The sequence below is a fragment of the Diabrotica undecimpunctata genome, chromosome 5, assembly GCF_040954645.1.
Source record: "Diabrotica undecimpunctata isolate CICGRU chromosome 5, icDiaUnde3, whole genome shotgun sequence".
Lineage (NCBI taxonomy): Eukaryota > Metazoa > Arthropoda > Insecta > Coleoptera > Chrysomelidae > Diabrotica > Diabrotica undecimpunctata.
In genome coordinates, this window is record NC_092807.1 from 57,482,785 (window position 1) to 57,506,698 (window position 23,914).

At 34.4% G+C, this 23,914-nt stretch overlaps 1 protein-coding gene across 1 annotated transcript in view; it reads right to left on the reverse strand.

Moving 5' to 3' along the window:
• Positions 1-23,914, reverse strand: part of LOC140442206 (sodium channel protein Nach-like) — a 135,365-nt gene that overhangs the window by 44,672 nt on the left and 66,779 nt on the right. Inside the window, exon 8 of the mRNA XM_072533284.1 lies at positions 7,162-7,279. Coding sequence (XP_072389385.1) covers positions 7,162-7,279 — 118 coding nt within the window. The remainder of the gene's footprint in view (positions 1-7,161; positions 7,280-23,914) is intronic.

A 23,914-nucleotide genomic window follows, 5' to 3' on the forward strand; every position in this document is an offset into this window, starting at 1 on the left:
AAAAGCAATTGTTAAGCTTCGATCAAGTAGTGGATGTATTCGAAAATATACAAGGATCAAAAGACATAATCAGCGTAACAAAATTGTACTCAGAAGACTCTTATGTACTTATAAAGTTTCTAACGGAATTACATTCATACTACATCGACAAAAGAATAAAAACCATAAGCACCAAATTAATACGAAAACTTGGCAAACACATAGGTTTACTATCTACAGTGAAAACTTCATTGTCGGACAGAAGATTCCGACTCATCGGTAAATAATTCCTCTAAAGAATAATAATATCACTGTTGACTTCATGTCTGTTCCATCACAAGTCATAGGAAAAAACATGAATATTAAAAAACACAATAAGTTATCTTAAAGACTCAGAACTGTATCAATTATTGTAATTTTTTCTACCTTTACCTGTATTATATTTTTTAGGTCGCGAATAACCCTTGTGGTTGCAGCGTAAATAAATAAAAAAAAATGTCACGTAAAACGTCTGCAGTTATTTTTGAAATGTTGAACTATTCATAAAGGTGTTTCTTAAACATATTGTTACACTTCTTAAAAATAAAGGGTGTTTTGTTTTAGAGGTATAGAACTTTCAAATGAAATAAAACAAAGATGATTTTTTTAAATTGACATGAAATTGCCAGTATTCAAAAGATAATCTTTTGGCAAATAATATAAATGGCAGAAGAATCTAAATATGATTTCTGACATAAGACTGGAACAGCTGGCTCTGAAGTAGTCTAATCTGGAGATCTAATTTTCAAAGACTGTTTCCATTATTTATGGCTGTATATTGGCAATATCGAAGTGGTCAATCGTTTTAGGCTTATCGACATAGACTAATGACTTCTTATATCCCCTTAGAAAATAGTCTAGCAGTGTTAAATCGCACGATCTTGGAGGCCATTTCACGGGTCTGAAACGTGAAACTATGCGGTTACCAAACGTTTCCTTTAATAAACCAGTTGTGGCTCGAGCTGTGTGAAATGTTGCGCCGTCTTGTTTAAACCACAGCTCCTCCACATCATGGTTGTTGAATTAAGAAATGAGAACGTGAGTAATCATGGCTCTATAGCGGTCATCAATGACTGTACTTTGGCGCACTCAGAGGGGTGGGTTGGGGTTAAACCCCCCCCCCCCCACCCCCAGGGCATATAAAGTAAAAAATATATAAAGAATAGTAGAAAAATGTAACTTGTCTTTCACACACAATAAAAAAAGTCCAAAACGCTAATTGAATAATTAAATTACCACTTTAAATATGTAGAACACAATAATTATTGTATAAATACACAATAATTAATACACAATAGTTAATAATATTTTTCATTATATTTAGATAGGTATAGATATCTAATATTAGGCTTATGACAAAAGTAGACAAAACGAGTCTGTTGCGAGTAGCATGCGCATACAGGCCTGTATCTGCGACTATCATGGGTTGTGTTCCTCTGCGTGTGTTAGCAGTAGAAAAGAGACATCTCTATGAGAGAAGAGAGTATCTGACAACAGCTATAAAAAAAAAGAAGAAAGGAAAAGATCAATGGAAAGATGGCAAGAAGAGTGGAACAACAAAGAAGATGTTGCCCAGTGGACCAAGATGCTGATCCCGAGCCGAAGGGACTGGGTAGATTGTCTGTTTTAGGGCGTATCTTCATAGGTTCAGAAAGACAGATATAGATAAATGCCTATACTGCGAATATTCCGAGATTGTTACTCACACTATGCTGAAGTGTAATAGACGTACAGTGGAGAGAAACAGAATGTATAAAGAAATAGGTATGAACCCTGTGACTGAAAGAGAGATGATCGTGAAGATGACGGGAAGTACGGAGGGATGAAATAGTGTTTACAATTACATCCGAGCAGTCATTAAAAAGAAAGGAGAAGAAGAGAAACACCAACCGGGCCAACGACAGAGATAAGATCTAATTACTATTTTAACGAGAATCCGCCGCAATTGAAGGTTAAAATAAGTTTATTGACGTTTGAATTTTTGATCTTTGATCTTGCACTGATAACTTGTTTATACTCCAACAATTAACAGAAAAAAAAATAGCGGTTGGTACCGAAGTACATCTATCCTTCATCGACCTAGAAAAGGCGTATAATATAGTTCCAAGACTTAAATTCTAAAGAAGAAAGCAAGCTTGTGGCAAGCTTTATACAAAAACTCGACATTTAGTTGTCAATTCAGATGCAAGGTTTGAAGTGTTGATAGACGAGAACGTGGAAATCAAACAAGTGGACAAATTTAAATATTTAGGTGCACTCATTGCTAAGAACGGCTTGGAGAAACCGAAATTAAACACCGAATTAATCAAGGACCTAACATTGTAAGATGTCTGAACTCCTTATGAGGGGATCGCAACATTTCCAAAAGGAACAAAAAAAGAATAGGGCACACCATGGCTGAATTAGTTCTTTGTTATGGCTTTGAAGTATGGACAATTATTGCAGACCTAAAGAGAAGATTGTTGGCACTTGAAATTGATTATTTTAGAAGAAGTGCTAGAACATCACGGCAGGAAAGGAAGACCAACGAATCTATAAGACATAACATGAATGCTACAGAAACGGTCATTGACAGAATAGAAAGAAGAGGTTCAAAATGGTTTGGACACATTGAGAATGCCTGACGAAGGTTGGCCTCAAAAACTTCACAAATGGAAGCCCCTGGAAGAAGAAAAAGAGGTAGACCTCGACGCTCATGGAATGAAGGAATTAGAAGAGTGATGAAATCGACAGGTTTGGAGGAGGAGCATGCCTTGAACTGGGAGGATTGGCGGAGGAGAACGGGTATACGGCGATAGCCGTCTCAAAAATGTATTGTATTTACAAGTTGGATTAATGTCAAACGTCAATAAACTTATTTTACCCTTCAATTGTGGCTTATTCCCATTAAAATAGTAATTACTTTAAAATGCCACAAGAAAATAGCTTTATAACAATAGATAAGATCTAAATAAGAGAAGGGAGTGTTCCAAAAATGTCGTCATCCTTACAGCGGCCACCATACTTTCGGAGTACGGTACGTGCAACAGTCAACTGCGCACAAGTAAGAGAGGGTGGTTTTAGTTGGTAGGCAGGATATCTGAATCTTCGACACTGCTATCTTTAGTACTTTAAATTAAACTAAAACACAAATTTTAGGGATTCAAAATAGAGAAAAAAAATTTCAAAACACCCCCCCCCCCCTCAGACAAATCTGGGGGCACCACTGTGACTGTAAAGTTCTGGCCTGCATCGTTTTTGAAGAAGCACGGACCAATGGTTTCACTATCCGTAATGCACACCAAACAGTCAGTTTTTCTAGTTGTAATGGTTTCTCAACATACACTTGAAGATAATCTCCACTCTCAATACGGCAGTTTTGTTTGTTTACTATTTACTATTTAACCAAAAGTGACCTTCTTCACCAAACATAATTCGCTTATGAAAATCGGGATCAACGGCAATTTCGTTTTGGGCCCATTCACCGCTAATACCCATTGCTAGATGATCGTGTATCTTCAATTCCTGTACGAGTTCGATTTTCTAAGCACGTAGATTAAAATCTTTTTACAAAAATCTTCCGTAAAGTGGATGGACACATATCCAAATGCTTTGCACGATAATGGAGAGACCGATTCGGGTCTTCCTTTATGATACGCTCTACAGCAGCAACTTCTTCTTTAGATACTGTACGACGTCTCTGTGGATGCGTATTATCATTTAAAGTAAACGTGGTGTAGAAACGTTCTATGGTTAATCGAATTAATTGCTCTGGTAGATTATTATGTTAATCATAAAATGGACGTAATGCACGATACTTATTTCGAACAGAACCATAATTTTCAAAATAAATTTGCACAATTTGGAAGCCTTGTTTAGGCGTCAAGTCTAATCATGCTGAAATGCCAAACTCAACTTAATATAAATCACTTGACAGCTGTCAACAAACAAAATGGCCAACAGTTAAAAAAGTGTTGCTAACTTACATTTCTATGCCTCTAAAAAAACACTCATTACTTTATTCAAACACCACCAATATAAAAATACATATTTATAAAATCCGTAAACTAATTTTCGAAACCAAATTCAGATTTTTGCTTTAATTTGTGCCTTCTAAGAATTGCGAGTCAAAACAGACGTTGATAAAGATGTTATTAGAGACATGGAGAATCTAAAATTTGCATTCCGCAACATATCTCCTCAACAAAGCAAAAATCTTTAGCGAATTGGTTTTTAGTACTCGTACAGAGTAAATCGAAATAAAAAGGGAAAGACAGTTAAGATTTGATTTCACGTCTAGTGCGTCTGTGTATACGCATATACGTATTTAGGCCTAATAGGCCTCTTCAGAACGGCTTTCACTGTCGCTCTGAACGTGCACTTTCGCTCTGGGTGGACGTGGACTATAATTTCAGTGATTTTTTAGATAAGCTTGTCTGTATTTTTAATAAGGCATTTGCTTTAGTTACAATTAAGTCAAAACATCACAAACCCTGGACTACTAAAGGTATCCGCTTATCAGCCAAGAATATGCGTTCACTACTGTACATCAAGAAATTGACTACCAATGTCTTTGTCACTGAATATATCTCCAAGTTTAGAGAAACCTGTCTAAAACTTATCAAAATAGCTAAAAAAATGTACTATGAGAATCTTCTGGTAAGCTCTAAAAATATAGAAAGGAAAACTTATTCCATAAACGATCTTCTAAATACAACTAACACAGCTCAAACATTTTCTCTTCCAAACCCTAAAAATCTAAATAAATACTTCGTTAATGTGAGTAAAAATATAACATTAGCTTTTTGCCACAACAAGATCCTATTTGCTATATCCCTAGTTCAAAAAAGTCTTGAATTCATTCTTTATAAAACCAGTTGATAAATCTGAACTGATCCAAACAATCAGTAGTATCAAAAGCAAATCTTTCTGTAGTACTGATGGACTATCCATAAAAATTTTCTTAAATCTTCCAAATAATATGTTGGAAATCCTGGTCTCACTAATTAATGATTTCTTTGAAAAAGGTATATTTCGAGAGTGCCTAAAGACAGCCATTATTATTCCTCTTCATAAGGGTGGTGAAAAATCTAATGTTTGCAACTATAGACCTATCCAAAATTATTGAGAGACTTATAAAAGCCCGATTTATGTAGTTTCTCGTTAAAAACGTCATTTTATCACAAAGTCAGTTCGGCTTTTGATCTAATAAATGTACCAGCGATATGTTTTCTGTACTACATGAGGTCTATCAAGTACTAAACAATAATCTTATACTGCCACTCTTTTTTGTGACTATGCCAAAACTTTTGATTGTGTAAATCACGACATTTTGATAAAAAAACTAAATTTTTACGGAATTCGAGATATTTCTTTGAATTGGTTCCAATCTTACTTAAGGAATAGGAAGCAACTAGTTAAAACAAATAATACTGACTCTAGTCACAAAAGCATTGTATGTGTAGTACCACAAGATTTAGTACTGGATCCTCTACTTTTCCTTATCTTTATAAATGACATCACTAACTTAAAAATCGATGGAAAAATTTTTCTTTTTGCTGATAATACCAGTATTACCTGAAGGAGCTCTAATATTGCAACTCTTCATGCAATTATAACTTCTGATCTATTAAAATAAAAACCTGGTCCGACTCTAATTTACTTTCTTTTAACGTGAATATATATATATATATATATATATATATATATATATATATATATATATATATATACATATATATATATATATATATATATATATATATATATATATATATATATGTATATATCTCAAAAGCATCTAGTCTTTTTTCTGTGTAAGAGTCCATTATCCAACTTTCACAGCCGTGCTGTTTTCCTAGCTTGTTCGATTCTTGATAGATTTTTTCGGGTTACTTCTGGCTAGTGATATTCACTTCCAGATATTTAATGAAAGTTCTTTTTCTTTTTAGCCTTCAATCGTCTATTTTTGGACATAGACCTCTCCCAACTCCTTCTATCGATCTCTATCCTGAGCAATATACTTCCAATTTGTTCCAGCTATTCTTTTTGTGTCGTCTACCCATCTCATCTGAGATCTTCCTCTTGGTCGTCTACCTTTGTAAGGTCTCCAATATTGTATTGTGACATTCCAATGTTGTTTTTTTTTTGTCTAACAGTATGATCTGTAAAACTCCATTTGAGTTTACCAATGTTTTTGTGATATCCTCAACTTTTGTTTTTGATCTAGCCAGGCATTCCTCTTTAACTTGGTGCCATTAACTTTGATGCCATATGTTTAGAAATTTGTAGTTTTTAAGACGTTTTTTAGGACTAGACTAAAAGGATTTGGAGATATTACGACGCCTTGTCTACCTCTTCTTTTAATGGGAGTTAGACAGCGAAGTTTTGGAAAGTGAAAAGTTATGGAAGTGATGAAAGTTGTCTGTTTTATTATTTGTCCCTTGGCATGCAAATGTACGTTTGTTGGTATCTTGGAAAATACTAGAATTTTAGTTTTGGAAACGTTGTAGATGTAAACTGATCATTTCGCTATGACGAACTACCGCATTTATTATATTTTGTAGTTTTTGTGCATTGCTTGCTCTTATGACGGTATTATCAGCATACCTGATGTTATTTATGCTGGTTCCTTTAATCTTGATTCCACTTTGGACATCATCTAATGCTTATCTAAATATAGATTCCAAATACACATTAAATAATCCTTGTCTGATTCGTATATCATCGGATGTTGTGGGCATGAATGGATAATAATTATTGAAACTCGCTAAAACATTACGAACTGGAGAGATCATCAGAGATCCAGAATATATATATATATATATATATATATATATATATATATATATATATATTAGATCTTGAGTTTAAACTAGATACTAGAATAGAATGTCAATCTAAGCAACAGTAATATAACCAAGGCCGCCAATTATAATATGTATAGTTAAATCTAGGTAAACGTGAGATTAAGATTTGAAATAAATCGAAACGTTTGTCGATAATTTATTGAATGGATATTACCTTTATTTTTATAAAACGTTCAACAGGTTATTACCCATTCTCTAATTATTACATTAACTATGACGTCTGATTTAAACCTAATATCCAACGCACCGAGTAAAATCAAATCCTTTTTAAACTAAAAATAAAATATCTACTTACAATGACCACATAGAATTGCTCCTATTTAAATCAAATGTGGTTTGTGTCGAGAAAATATTATAATAATCATCTTCACATTGAGATGGACAGTCGCACATTGACATAAAATCCATATTACCTAAAATTTAAAAAAATTAAAAAATTATACATAAAATGAAATACAAGTGAAACAAAATTACTGTATATTATCGCATATATATATATATATATATATATATATATATATATATATATATATATATATATATAATATTTATATAGGGTAACGGGTACAGTTGTTGGCAGGTCACTAGTGATTGGCCACTTTCACAAAAATCCGAATTTTAAGATTTTCAAAAAATATAAGGAAATAAATTTACTTTCATTAAAATCTGGCAACATTGCTGTATATTTGGTCTAGCTATCATCTCTCTCAGTTAAAATTATCTAGTTGTTACGACGTGTATTGTTTGAAGCTTAACAGGTGCATCCAGATTTAAGAGTTTTTTAAAGAATTTGTTAAGGAAGGCTAATCACGAGGTGAGTTATATTGGCTAATAGTATTATGTATCTGGGTATATTAATATTTTATGGCGATTTAGTGGGGTACATCTTACATTATCAATGGTTTTAATATTTAAGTTATGCATTTTTGGCGGTAAATATGAGTGGCCAAGCACTGTATCTTAAATATGTCCGTGTTATAATGATTGGCCTGCCGGCCAATTACTGTACCTACTTCGAATTAAAATATTTATTATAATTTAGACTTTTTCAGCCTAGTTTGGCCAAAAATAAGATATTTTAAACATTTTTTCTTATTTTTTAAGGCAATAACCAGTGGTTGGCCGACTGCCAATCACTAAACCACAGGGTGGCCAATAACTGTAATGTGTAATAAGAATATATTTTTTGTCCGGATTTGTATTTATAAAATTACAATCGTTTTAGTTGTTATAAAATTAATGCTAATGTGGGCATATTGAATCAAATTTGAAACGTCCGTATTGTAGCTAACTTTATTACTAATAAATGATTTTTATTTTTAGAATAAAAAATGCCAAATATCCGCAAAGATAAAACGTATCACAAACAATATACAACAAGATCTTCAGTCTGCTTTTCAGGCCATCGAAAATGGCATGAGCCAACGAAAAGCCGCTGAACAATTTAATGTGCCAAGAGCAACATTGCAGTTTAGAGCAAGTGAAAAATTTAATGAAAAAACTACCCTTGGTCCCAATCCTATTCTTAGTTTGAAGGAAGAGAATTGTTTAAAGCATTGGATCATAACATGCCAAGACAAAGATTTTCCAGTAAGCGTGGAAGATATATAAGACTCGGTTCAAGGTTTTCTTGACGCAAATCCACGTGCAAATCCTTTTACTGACAATCGGCCCGGAAGAGGTTGGTATAAATCCTTTTTAAAGCGACACCCAGATTTAAGTGAGAGGACTCCAGAAGCAGTAACGGCAGCAAGTTCAGTTGTGTCTGAAAAAGATGTAAAAAAATGGTTCACCGGTGTTCAAGAATACTTGCATCGTAAAGGTTACATTGATATTCTTCAAGACCCTTCACGTATTTTAAATGGCGGTGAAACCTGCTTCCCCTTATGTCCCAAAAATAAACGAGTGTTGGCTGTAAACGGAAGCAAAAATGTATATCAAATAGAGCATCACTCTAAAGTTAATTTGACGGTTATGTTTACCTTTACAGCATGTGGAGAAATAACAGCACCAATGATTATTTACCCTTATAAACGAATTCGTAGAAATATTTTAAATACCGTTCCACGAGAATGGGGCATAAGATGTAGCGATACGGGATGGATGAAGAATGAAAACTTCTATGAATACATAGGAAACGTCTTATATAAGTACCTAGTTGCGAAAAACACTAATTTTCCAGTTATTTTGTTTGTTGATGGACATAAAACTCACTTAACCATTCAAACTAGTGAATTATGTTCAAAGTTACAAATTATTTTAGTGACCTTATATCCAATGCAACCAGAATTATACAACCTGCAGATATTGCTGCCGAATTCAGTAGTTACCAAAGAGAATTTTGCATTGGTACTAAACACAGCCATTAGTCAATTTAAATCAGATTTACTAAATTAAAGGCTTTAAAGCATCTGGATTGTATCCATGGAATAGTGAAGCAATATACTACTCCAAATGTTTAGGGAAGATCAAAAACCTGCATAAAGGTATTAATCACACTATTTCTAGGACAAAATCAATAACATATGAAGATTTTGTAGACACAGTTGGAGCCTCAAAAATATTAGAATTTCAAAGTTTGGATAATTGCGAAGAACTAAGTGGAGATTCAAAATTGCTCTTTAATATATTTAATTTATTTCAAAATACCATAGATCTACCCACGATTCAGACCACAGAGACAAGTGGAATCACAAATGATATACAAGATACCTCTATCATCACAGAAACCCATATATCTCCAGATATTACACTTAACCCTGTAGGTGGCAATGAAATCATATGCAACTTACAAGATATTCCTGTTATTACAGAAGAAAATTTACTTTCGGATTTTCGAATTCAACTTCCAGAAAACGTTGATATTACATATAATATAAAAGATGTCACAGAAGATACAATGACAGAAGATATTCAATCGACATCCAATAATAATCTGCCTTTAGTTAATCAAGACAACTCATTATCTAAAGAAATTGACACCTCAATCAACAAAATATTTTTTTGGCCAAAAACCCCAGAAAGAAAGGGCAAAAAGCAAACAGAAAGGTTGCCTTTCGTGCTCACTTCTTCAAATCGTCAAAATGCAGAAAGGCGTAAAATTGAAGAACAAGCAGAACAAGAGAAAATAAAATTAGAACGAAAACAAAAGCGAATTGACGCAAAAGCAGACAATAAAGGTAAAAAAAAACAGGGAAATCAAGATGAAAGTAATAAAAAAAATTGCCACAGGAGTCAATTCCGGGAGCAAAAAATATCAAAATGTTACAGTAAATACAGTTGATATTGCAGATACAAATATTTTGAAAGCAGATACACTTATTGATCATACAATTAAAAGCACTACTTTGAAAAGTGGAGTTAGAGTACATATACAAGATGTTGTTGTCCTCAAAGAAAAACAAGAATTGTCACGAAACCAATTTACTGATTCTGTAGAGGAAAACGTTAATCTGCCCACAATTGATAACATATTTTTTGATGCCTGCAACAATATGAATTCATCAAATTTGAAGACTATATCCCAAAGCAAATGTACAAATTTGGAAACCAGCCAAGAAAAACGTGCTGGTGAGTCGGCTAAAAGAAAGTTATTTTTTGAAACTGAGGGATATCCAAAACATGAAAAAATACAAATTCTCTCAGATATAACGGTGAAACAATCAGACGACACCAACCCACCTGTAAATAACCTTTTGTATACAGAATTGTGTTATTCTTGTTCCTATAATATATCTAAATCAAAAGTTGGAATAAAATGTCTATTTTGTGTTAGAGGCTACCATATTGGTACCTGTGCAAAGAAACAACAAGAAATTGAAAACTTAAATAGTTTTGTGTGCCTTACCTGCACGAACAAAAAAAGAAAATTAGGAATTTTATGAATGGTCAATAACTGTAATTCTATATGCCAATAACTAAATTTGTATGGCCAATAACTGTGTAATTCTGTAAGTTTTCAAATTTGTGTTTATTTTTAATATAAATTATTATTTCTGATTAAAATAACCTGAGTTTTTATGAAATCTAATGTTTCTTTACTATTAAAACACCCTTACAAAATATTTCACTTTAAAAGATAGAAATTTACAATTTTAATTTAATTGGCAATTCCTTAAGTGGCCAATCACTCTACCCGTTACCCTATAGATAACGACATTGTTTTATTGACCATAGGAATTAAGATTATTGCAATCCCATCTCTAGAGTAAGTAAATAAGTAATATGCTTTATTTTCACTGAAAATTGTACAAATTTTATGGACGAAGCTTATAACAATAAGACAAGAAAGAAGAAAAAAAATCGGAATAAGAATTGTTTGTACTTTTAAATAAAAAAAAACAATAAAATTCTTCCAAACGCAAACATAAAAAATACTACTTAATTAACCTACACACTTCGTAAAATGTACCTAACAAAAAATAAAAATTAGGAAAGCAGATTAATGAATTAAGTGATCAAATATTCCACCTCCTTGTGCTAAACGGTAACCACATCTGTCATATAGATTTCTCCTCATATTTTGGAGTAGGGCTGGTATAATGCTTGCAGAGAAGTGAAGTATTTTTGCCCTTACTTCGACTAGGTTTGTGGCCCTTTCAAATTGATGCCTATAAATGTTTTCTTCGAGAAAACCCCAAAAAAAAAGAAATCGTTAGGCGCTAAGTCACAGGATATAGCGGGCCATTTAATTGTACCACGTATGCTTATTAGTCGATCAGGAAACGTTTGATTGAGGAAGTCAATAGTTGCTCTAGAGTTGTGAGCCGAACACCCATCCTGTTGGAAATAAACCTCCTGAAAATTAAAAGGTGCAGAAAAAAGACAAAGAAGGTGGCTACTTCATCTATTAATTCGAACACGTTTTGCTCTCTAATCAGAAAGCATCATCAGTTCATCTAAAAAGAATAATATGAAAAAACCAAACATCCATAGAGAGGTTAATACAAAAGTGTTAACAGTGTGAATAGTTAAGTTTTATAAACAATCAATTGAAACTGAGTACAATTTACAATTTAACACAGACTTACAGATTATACATTACATGGTACTGGTATATTAATAGAATTTCTTGAGTTGCCCATAAAAAAGATTTTTCACGTTTTTATTTTTATGTCTTGACATTTTTATTGACTTTTTCGACGTTTCGGCATGATATCTATGCCTTTTTCAAGAAATGATATGGACTAAAAAACATTTTATCGAAAGACATAATAAGGTTTAAAATGAGAAACTTTTTACTTATTAAGCATGTAAAAGTTGGTTGTTAACAAGTATACAGTTAACGCCACAATTAAAATTATAACAAAATCATAAAACAGACCCACTAAGTCATTACATGTAAAATGTATTTTAAAATTTAATATGTTGTTTGTTGATGTTGGTTTATCATTTAAACAATCAAGTTCATCTTTTTACCATCATAGGCTTTCTAAGAATATTTATTTGTGTATTTTGTTACATTAAAATACATCTTGTTTAAACTTTTAACATCTTTTTATCATTTATTGCATTAGTATATTTTCTGATTTCTATAGACTTTAGAAGCTCCTTTTTTTGTTATGTTCACTTTTTAGGATCTTAGTTTTGTTAAAATTAAATTAACGTTTCTTTTCGTTGTTTTCATGTTTTGTGAGGGCGGTAGAGTTTTCTGTGTCATACTTGTGAGATTGTATTCTTGAGTTAAGTAGTTTACTGATTTGTCAATTACAAACCCCATCGCAATTCGAGGAGAGAATTTTATTTACAACATACGATTTTTTTGTGTCCTTTATGAGTAACTGTAATGTTATGTATAGACAAAGTTGTTCTGATAAACCTTTTATATAGAGGAGAGATATATAGTTTTTCTTTAGCATGTTAGTTTTGATGCTATATTTGTTATTGTAAAATGTATGCAGTTACGATTTGAAAGAGTTTTTGATAAGGTGGTGTGGGTATGAATTAAGTATTAGTGCCTTTTTTGCTTTTTTGCCTGATGTCTATTGATAGGATTCGATAATCTACTAGCTGTCAACGAGGACAATAACTACAGATTTCTTTTTAGGCAAAAATGGAATGTAATTTAATAGCTAAAAAATAAAAAGTAGAGGAGTCAGAAAAATTAATATTGACACAACAAAAATATCAGAACTATGGTTCGATACCCAAATCACAGCTTTTGCATTCGAGAAGAGGAAAGCAGGTATCATGGAATGCATGGGGTGATGATTATTTCTAAGATAAGAGCCATAAAAAGATTGTTGGATACAATTCACTAAGTACATGGAACACGACCTATATATATATATATATATATATATATATATATATATATATATATATATATATATATATATATTTATATTTATATATATATATATATATATATATATATATAGCACAAGAAAAATGTTTAAAGGTAAAAAAATACTTCCGATCACATACCAAATGAACTCTTCAAATACAGTGGAGAAACGATAATTAAAAAAGTAGAGTTGCATTTTAAGAAAATTTTAAATAACAAACATGTACCACACCAGTGAATGACCAGCATTACTTTACCAATAGGTACACAAAAAAGTAAATAGTAAACATCCTACGCATTATAGTAATCACCTTCAATATGCTCAATTCAACTCTTAAGTTGTTAACAAAGAGATTTTCCAAATCATTACTGAAAAATACATAAAGATTACCATACAAATACATTACATACAGATTATATAATTATTACAATAATTACAAAGATTACAATTACATACAGATTCTAAAACAATATCATATCATGGCACAAGAGAGATCAAGAAATATTAATTTAATTAAACACCTATTAAATGCACTCATTCTTTTGTAAGTAACTACAAAACAAATTGAACAATATACCTACATAGAAAATGTCGAAGAATAAAAAACTCACCCGCGCTAAAATTTCGTTACAGGAATAAAAATTAGAAGACAAAAGACATATTTATTTTCTCGCCGTATATGAATGGTAATAGCAAAAAACTGTTTTAGCCCCCAACATATTTATCATTTTGTAGAGTATGACAGAATTATAATATAATATAATATAATATAATATAAGGGCGGTTGTTCGAACGCTAATCAAAGCTTGATTGTAATCAAATATTTAATTACAAAGCAAATACGTCACAGCAGCTGTCAAAATTATTAAAAATTACTTACTATTATTATTGATTTGTAAATAAAAATATGAAATTAACATCAGAAAGAGTTTAATTATGGTTTATTTTAAATTAAAACACAAAATAATAAAATTTAATAAAATAAATCAGTCAACATAACCTCAAAATGTGACATATTTGATTTTAATTAATTAAATATTTGAGTTTTGATTAGCGTCCGAATAACTGGCTTTAAATATAGGAACATAGTTTTTAATTTAATAAACGCCATGTAATTAAGGCCAAAGCACACTTTGTTTAACTGTTTTATGTCGAATAATAGACCAGGGAAGTAACGATTTTCCAAAAGACACTCTGAAAGATACATGTCTCTAACAACTACTTTTGACAAATTTGGTGATAATACGTCATAAACAAAATATGCAAAAGTTTTAATGTCATTTTTTACTTATAAACAATGTAAGATTACTATTTGATTTTAAATACTAAAGGTATGGAAAGCAAGGTACTGAAAAAGCATACAACATCCTTTAAAATGAGACTTTTTAAAATCATTTTTAAAAATTTGTTGCAAAATTATTGTAAAAATAGCTTCAAAAGTCCATTTTTTGAAAATTGTTAATAACTTTTCTAAAAATGTAAAAGCTTTAATTTCGCGCGAGAACGAAAACAATATCAGCATTATTCGTAACCTTTAAGATCTAGATTTTAGGTGAACGACCCATCAGAAACAGTGGGTGCCAACGAGTAACAATATAACTACCTCCGAAAGTTTGGAGCCAATGTAGAACAATAAAACTCACAACTTTCTTTGGGAGTCAATTGTTAGGCCTCGTCTAGCTCAGCCTCTCAAGTGTAATGTTGTGAATTTATTAAAAGGTTCAATATTTATAACACTTACGGATTTAATTTATTTCTTTATTTATATTAACTTATCTGACAATAATTTATTATATCCGTACGTAACAAATTCGCGAGCGCGGGTCTTGAGAATTAACTGGCCCTCCATATAAAAATGTTGTATTTATATACGAAATCCTGATATACTAGAACAGCATCGAAAGATCGCATTGTCTTGCATCGAAAAATCGAGAAGCATCTAGTTGGATGATTCACCATAATTTGAATCTAGATCCTTCGCCAAAATTTCTACAATAAAACAGAATTATTAGTGAATAAAAACATGTTTAAAGGTTAAAACTATGACTCATATTTTTACGTAACATTGCCCCCCTCTCAAAAGATGGTTCCTCCTGGAACCTTGTTGGGACTAGAAGTGGAACGGTATGCTGGTATCGGCAACTGGACCCTCTTTTACAACTTCCAGTTGTATAAAAATGACAAGGGACGGTTTTCTCTCCGCACCAGTAACTATGCGGATTGCAACAGACTAACACCTGGACTTCGGTGTCTTTAAAGATCTCCTCCACCATATTTCGGATAACCCTCCAATCTAATTGGCGGCACTCCAACTTTGGCATGGCTAACTTTTGCACGTCGGACTCTAGTACGTGCCCTCTCAATTGAAGTAAGGCTTCCCATACATCTCGGTAGGTAGGTTGGTCACGGGCAGTGTCTTTTGTTACCAGGTAGAAAAGGTAACGTGATGCATCTTGGAGTTTCAAGGTTTTACCGGGAGCTGGCACTTGGCATTGAAGTTCTGCAACTCGACCAAACTTCCTTCGAAAGACGGATGCCAACCCTGGTGCGTCTTTGATACTGGCCGGGATTTACTTCCACTTCTTCCTCTACGTCGTGGTCACCTTCGAAAGACGCCAGCCGGTTATGGTGTACTATCATCGGCTTTCCCTTCGGAATCTTGCTTATTCGGTAGATGACATCGTTGATCTTCTCCAGGTCGACATCCAAACTCGAGATCACAAGGTAGTCGCATTTCGCGTCCGAATAGGACTTTGGCTGGTGTCTGGCCTGTTGATTCGTTAACAGCAGATCTGTAGGCCATTGTGAAGAACGGAAGGTATTGGTCCCAGTCTCGCTGATGATCGGACACCATCTTTGTCAAATACTTGCCAACTGTCCTATTCATTCGTTCTACCATACCATCCGATTGCGGATGATACGCGGTAGTTCTTGTTTTCTTCATGCCTAGTCTATCACATATTCCTTGGAATAGATCGCTTTCGAAGTTCCTGCCTTGGTCACTATGAATCTCCAAAGGCACTCCAAATCGGCTGATATATTCTTGGATCAACTTATCTGCAACGGTGGCGGCCTTCTGGTCTGGAAGTGCGTAAATCTCGACCCACTTAGTGAAGTAATCCATTACTACCAGCATGTACTTGCCTCCATTTTCACTTTCTGGAAATGGCCCAGCGATGTCCAAAGCTATTCTTTCAAATGGGCTTCCAACATTATATTGTCTCATAGGAGCTCTCCTTTTTCGGTAAGGCCCGTTACTCGTGGCACAAATAGTACATTTCTTACACCAGTCTTTTACATCGTCGGAACTGTTCATCCAATAAAACCGTTCCCGAATTCGCTGAAGGGTTTTCTTTACACCAAAATGCCCTCCCGATGGACTGTCGTGTAACTGACGAAGTACTTCGGCTATTCTGCTCTTTGGGATCACCAACTGTCTTCTCTTCTCTGAACCGTCATCATTTTCCAGGACTCGTTTGAGCAAGCCATCTTCGATGATAAAGGAGTCCCACTGGGCCCAATACGTCTTAACTACTGAGCATAGGTTTGATATTTCCTGCCAAGGTGGTCGACGGTTTTCCTCTTTCCATTTTCGGATTTTCTGTATAACTGGATCTCTCTCTTGTTCTTCCCTTATCTTAGTAGGCGTCCAGTCGTCGTTGACAATCGTCGTTCTTAGCACTGCTGCTTCCTTGGATTCCGTTTTGTTGCAGTGGGAACACTCTGCTGGGCATGGCCTTCTGGAAAGAGAATCAGCGTTTCTATGGCTAACTCCGGCCCGGTGCTCAATCTTAAAATCGTATTCTTGGAGTCGTTCGATCCACCTGGCTATCTGACCCTCTGGATTCTTAAACTGCATCAACCACTTAAGGGCGGCATGGTCGGTTCGGATTAGAAACTTTCTGCCATAGAGATATTGATAGAAGTGCTCTACTGATTTAACTACTGCTAGAAGTTCTCTTCTCGTGACGCAATAATTCCGCTCAGGTTTTGAAAGAACTTTACTAAAATATCCGAGGACTCGTTCCTGTCCTCCTTGAATCTGAGACAGCACTCCTCCAATTCCCACATTACTTGCATCCGTATCTAAGATGAACTCTCCTTCTGGCAGTGGATACCCCAAAATTGGTGCCGTTATTAAATGCTTTTTCAACGTTTCAAAGGCATTTTGGCAGTCTATATCCCAGCGGTATTCTCTTGCTTCCTCTGTAAGTCGCGTTAATGGCTTAGCGATATCTGCAAACTTCTTAATAAACCTCCGGTAGTAAGTACATAGTCCAAGAAAACTTCTCACTTGATGTTTGTCAGTTGGTTTTGGCCATTCCTTAATGGAATCGATTTTTCCCTTATCCACGGCCACTCCTTCTTTACTGACTATATGACCCAGATAATTGATTTTACCTTGAAATAGCTGGCACTTCTTGGAGTTTAGCATCAATTGGGCAGCTTTAAGTCGATTAAAAACGTTTTCTAAATTCCTCAAATGATCTTCGAACGTCTCCCCCAAGACGATTATGTCATCTAAATAAACCAGGCATGTTTTCCAAGATAACCCTCTCAACACATTTTCCATAAGCCTCTCAAATGTCGCAGGAGCATTACAAAGTCCAAATGGCATAACGTTGAATTGCCATAATCCAGATCCTGTGGTGAAGGCTGTCTTTTCTTTATCGACTGGGTCCATTTCTACCTGCCAGTATCCAGACTTCAAATCTAAAGTAGAAAATAATTTACTTCCAGCCAATGTGTCCAATGTGTCATCGATCCGAGGCAGAGGATAACTATCTTTCTTGGTAACGTTGTTCAGCAAACGGTAATCCACACAGAACCTCGTCGTTCCGTCTTTCTTCTTAACCAGGACCACCGGAGAGACCCATGGGCTCGTAGAAGGTTCTATCACCCCGTCTTTCTTCATTTCCTGAACAATCGTTTCAGCTTCCTCTCTTTTCGCCTGTGGTAATCGTCGAGCTGTTTGACGAATTGGCTTAGCATTACCAGTATCAATTTTATGCTTAACAACCGTAGTTCTTCCCGTCTTTCCTCCTTTCGGTACGAAAATATCACGATACTGCCGAAGAAATTCCCTTAATTTCCTTTTCTCCATCTGATTTAGAGACTGTCCTGCAACTGCAACCATTTGGTCGATTTTGTCGTTGGAATTATCAGATGTTGTCGCCTGACGGATTATGGATGTCACAGGTACACAAGTTCCTACTTTTGTTTCTTTCTTTATGGTCACTGGGTAGTCGTTGACATTGATAAGTCTCACAGGAATTTCTTTAGCCGAAGTCACCAATTCCTTTCCAATTATGATTCCACGGCCAACCTCATCGTCGTGGTTCCAAGGCTCCATCATAACAGGTCTCCCTTCGTCTACAATTCCCTGTAGTCGCGCTACTATGATCGTTTCGCTTCTCGCAGGCACGACTGTATCTTCTGTAATGGCTGCTTGCACAGTGTTGTCATTATGTGGATGAAGAAATACCTCCTCGTTGCCAACTTTGATTACCTTATTCTTAAAATCCAATTGGAATCCATGCATATTCATTACGTCCATTCCTTATATAACATCCTCTTCGATGTCAGCAACTATAACAGTATGGACGAACTTTTCTGCTCCAATTCCCAATTGTACCTGGATTTCTCCATGAATGTTGGCATTTTCACCTGTAGCGGTCCGAAGTCGCAACCTCGTTGGTAACAGTTTCTTACGGCTGTTTATAACTGTCGGGCGTATAATGGTTCTGGTCGCTCCGGTATCCACCAACAACGTATGCTTTTTACCATTTATGTCTCCATCTACATACACACTATCTTCACGACATTTCAAAGAAGCTATTCGTATAAGAGGGTCTTTGGAAAAGTTCCGGGTCGAAGCTGCTCCCCTAAAGCCGACTCGTTCTGGTTTTTCCGATGGTGAGTTTCTTGATTTTATGGTCTTCGTTTTCTTGCATGTCATGCTTTTTATCAAATTAAAGAGCTGGTCAAGTTTATCTTCATCTCCTTCCTCTTTTACAGTCCTAACTTTACTGTACCCGCCAGAGGCCTGCGTAGCTGACTCGTATTCGAGGGCGGCGGATAAGATATCAACCAGCGTCTTGTGACGAGCTAATCGTAGTGTTCTCTGCATTTCATGATCACGAAGACCATCAATAAACGTTTGAACGGCCAATTTTTCCATCATGTCTTCGGGAGCCGTTGGATAAGCATATCGTACCAATCTGGCAATATCTACCTCATATTCTTGAAGAGCCTCATCTTTCTTCTGTCTACGATTTTTAAGCTGCGACTGATATACATGCTCCAAATGTTCGTGGCCATATCGCATATTTAACCTCTTCTTCAGTTGTTCGAAATCATCGGTCTCCTCTACGGCTATGGTCTGAAGCACATCTAAGGCATCTCCTCGAAGAGCGATAGTCAGGTTTACAGCCTTTTCTTTTTCAGACCATCCATTTGCTCTTGCGGCTGATTCGAACTGTTTCATGTAGTTGTTCCATGATGATTTTCCGTCGAAAGTTGGGACTTTAACATGAATAGAACCTCCACTTCCTTCAAATTTCGGCCGTGTCTCCAACTTAAATTTCGTCTCGTCTTCTTTTATCTCCACTGTAATCGGATTGTTACCTCTCTCTGCTGTCCCTGTTTCCTCCATCTTCCTTTCCATCTCTTTCCATATCTTTTCTTCGAAGGCCAACATATCGGCAGCAACTTGGTTTTTTAACGAAGACACTCTATCGTCAAGAGCAGATATCTCTGAAGTGACTTTAGAGATGTTAGCAGAAACTTTGCTTTCCAGAGAAGAAATCTCGTTAGAAACTTTGCTTTCTAAAGAAGCGATGTCGCCGGATACTTTGTTCTCCAATGATGCGATGTCGCCGGAAACTTTGGCTACATCAGAAGAAACTTTCGAAATATCGTCAGAAACTTTGTTCTCCAATTTCGAAATCGACGAGATGACAGCATCTTCAAATATATAAGTCTCTGGATCTAGACCTTCTTCTAGCAAAGCGTTCTTTAGTCGTTGGACTAACTCAGCCTTTTTTCCGGTAGAAGCTAATTCTCTGTCTTCGAGATGTCTTCTTAAATTCGTCACTGTGAGCTCATAAATCGTAGCCATTTTCACAATTTATTTTATATCACACTTCTGCACCACTGTTGTGAATTTATTAAAAGGTTCAATATTTATAACACTTACGGATTTAATTTATTTCTTTATTTATATTAACTTATCTGACAATAATTTATTATATCCGTACGTAACAAATTCGCGAGCGCGGGTCTAGAGAATTAACTGGCCCTCCATATAAAAATGTTGTATTTATATACGAAATCCTGATATACTAGAACAGCATCGAAAGATCGCATTGTCTTGCATCGAAAAATCGAGAAGCATCTAGTTGGATGATTCACCATAATTTGAATCTAGATCCTTCGCCAAAATTTCTACAATAAAACAGAATTATTAGTGAATAAAAACATGTTTAAAGGTTAAAACTATGACTCATATTTTTACGTAACAGTAAGGATGACTTATAATATAAGTCGTTCGTAATTATATATAATATTAACTAATCATATTTATTATACATAAACACAATATAAAATTAAAATTTTAATATTAAATTTTAAATCTTGCGTACAGCTTTACAAAAAATTTAAAATGATACTTATCACAAATATTGTCTTCTAGTTGTACGGGATTTTAGAATGTAGTTGTTGGTTTCATATCGACTCATGCAACGAAGACTGTAATAAGTCATTTTAGGGAGTTTTGAAAAAATTAATTTACAAGTATAAACATTGGTTAGCAGTTTCTGAAATATCCAAAAATAAACTGTTGAAACCAAAACTTTTGTAGGTATGTTTATTTAAATGCAGTTCCCAAAATTTATCACCAAAAAATTATATTTTTTCTTAATATATTTTGTTTCTTTTTATATGGGTTACTACATTTTTCGTCGCAACAATTTAGGAAAAAAATGAAATACGATCATTTTGAAAAAAACATTTTAATACGAACTTTATAATTATATCTTAAATTTCACAAAATAGCTTACATTTATTTCTACTCAAGGTCATCTTCTTCACATTCGCTGCTACTAGAACTTTTAGAGTCTTGATGTCATGTCATTCTTCGTCTGTGTTCTCTCCTTTGACGGTAAAGAAGAAAGAAGTTATGCTACAAATGCGGTATTGAAGGTGGATCAAATGTGCGAAGCTCTAATAAACCTTTCAATTTCTTTCTATCAACAGGTAGAGGAGAAGTATAAACTTTCGGCAACTCAGTGGAATGAGTTTGAAGTTGACTACGAATACTTTTTTCAGGCATATAATTCTTGGGGTTTCTTCTTCTTCTTCTATTGCCGTCTCCACTAATGAACCTGGTTGGCTATAACCATTGCAAATTTGTATCTATCTTCTGGTTTTCTTAAGAGCCTCTGTGTGTTTAACCCGGTCCAGTCGCGAATGTTTTCCCTAGCGTTTTTTATTGGGGTTTCTGCAAAATCGTATTTAAATTGAACAGTATTAAGTTCTTCTGGTAGCTACGACAATTCCAGCATTTTTTTAAATTTTACTAGATTAAAAGTTTTGTCCATTCTCCAGTTCTGATTTTTTACCGTGTCAGAAAATTTTACAAAGTCTGCTTGGAATATTTTTTTACTGTGTAGGGTTGGTCAGTTACTTTCGCCATTTTTATTCATGTGATCCATTGACTGGGATTATAGACAGCACCCTGTCGCTGTTTAGCTGTCTCTATTACTGCATGCATACTTTCTCATTCATTCTGAGTATGCCCCTTCTCCAAAAACATGTGTGTTATCTTTATGTTGAGAATTTTAAAAGCATATGCAAACATGGAGAAAATAAAACGGTTTCTATTTTGCTCCCCACAATTGTCGGAAGGATGACACTTTCAACCCCTTTAGTTTTTTGTGTCCTCAAAAAGTCTAACAGGCTACTAATTTCATTTTTGGTTACCTTACCTTTATTGTTACCTATGTCGTAGACTGTAAAATTATAGGTTGCAATTTTACTTTTATCATAAAATGTACTTACTTCTAATTGAGGGGTAACAATACCTTTTGCATGTTAAAAGTTTTATCCTCAGTAGCTAGTTCTTTAGCCACATCTTTCAATTTTCGGACTGCAACTTTGTTAGCTAAGTGATGATCATATTTTTCTTGCAATTTCAATTGTATGTCATTATCAGCATCAGTATCACCCGTGCATAGTTGACACTGACCATTTTTTGGTTTAAAGAATGCTGTATTGAATTCTGAATTGAAAATTTCACGATATTGCCGTTTACTTACAATATGTAGTGAATTGATTCCAATTTGGCTCCAATATCTAGTGAATTGGCTCTTTGTACATTCTGTACATTTTACAAATATTTAAACCATCTTCCAAATACATTTTCGTTGAATGTTTTTTATTATGATGGGAAAGAACTAATGGAAACTATTTAATATGAGTTCTCACACTTTCCTTAATATCTTTTGCAATTTTATTGGGTCTTACAGTATAGCGTCCCCGCATATCCTTTTTTATAGTGCCACCTTCTCCATTTTTTTTTCAAGGCAGTTGTAACCCAGGTTTCCGATATACCGACCGTATTTAAAATCGTCGTTTTACAAATTTTTATTCTTTTATTATCAAGCAGAAAATTATATATTCGGGAAAAATTGTGCTATGTCTCAATTTTCTTTATTACCTGTTTCTTTTCTCGTTGATGAACACATTTTGTGATGAAATCCCATTGTATGGTGTGATCTGCTAGTCCCCATTAATTTACAAATAGGTATTCAAAAATGTTTGCCTCTTATTTTCCGAATTTTTTTCCGTGCATCCATTTCTCCAATTCTCGTTGCATGTTGCTTTCATGATCCTAGATGGAATTACTTTGCCTGCTCTATTTTCCTCTACCAAAAAACAACAATCCCAAATCATATTATGACTATAGATTAATAAGCCTAATGTGTCACCCTTTAAAGATTCTCTTGAAAATTGTTCAAAACCGAATTTATAAGAAATGTGAGGAGCAGATAGATGCCTCCTCTGAAGCCAAACGCAGTTTGGCTTCAGAGGAGGCATGAGTACAAGAGAGGCATTATTTGCGTTGATAGTACCCTTGCAGAAATGTCGGGAATATAACAAGAGTGCATATGTATGCTTCATAGACTTTAGGAAGGCCTTTAACCTAGTGCAGCATATGAAGTTAATAGATGAATTAAAAAACATCAATTTAGACAAAAAAGACATTGAGTTTATTAAGGCTATATACTGGAACCAGACAACAGTAGTACAGGTGAACGATGTGAACTAATATACCGATTGCGAGAGGGGTCAGGCAAGGATGCGTCTTGTCTACGACGCTTTTCAACGTGTACTCACAGGACATATTCAGAAAAGCCTTATGGGAAAGAAAAGCGGGAATAAGAATCGGTGGAGAAATCGTAAACACCATGAGATTTGCAGATGATATGGCTGAGAGTATAGAAGAACTACAAACTTTACTAGATACAATAAATAGTGAATGCATTTAAATGGGACTTGACATCAACACAGATAAGACCAAATTTATAATAGTATCAAGGAGTCCAATAAATTATGAACAACTTACCCTTGGTGGACAGCAAATAGAGAGAGTGACAAAATATAAATATCTGGGAGCTTACATCAACACAGAATTATGTCAAAAATCTGAATACTGCGCTGAGACTGAGGTTTGTTGAATGTTACGTCTGGTTCCAACTA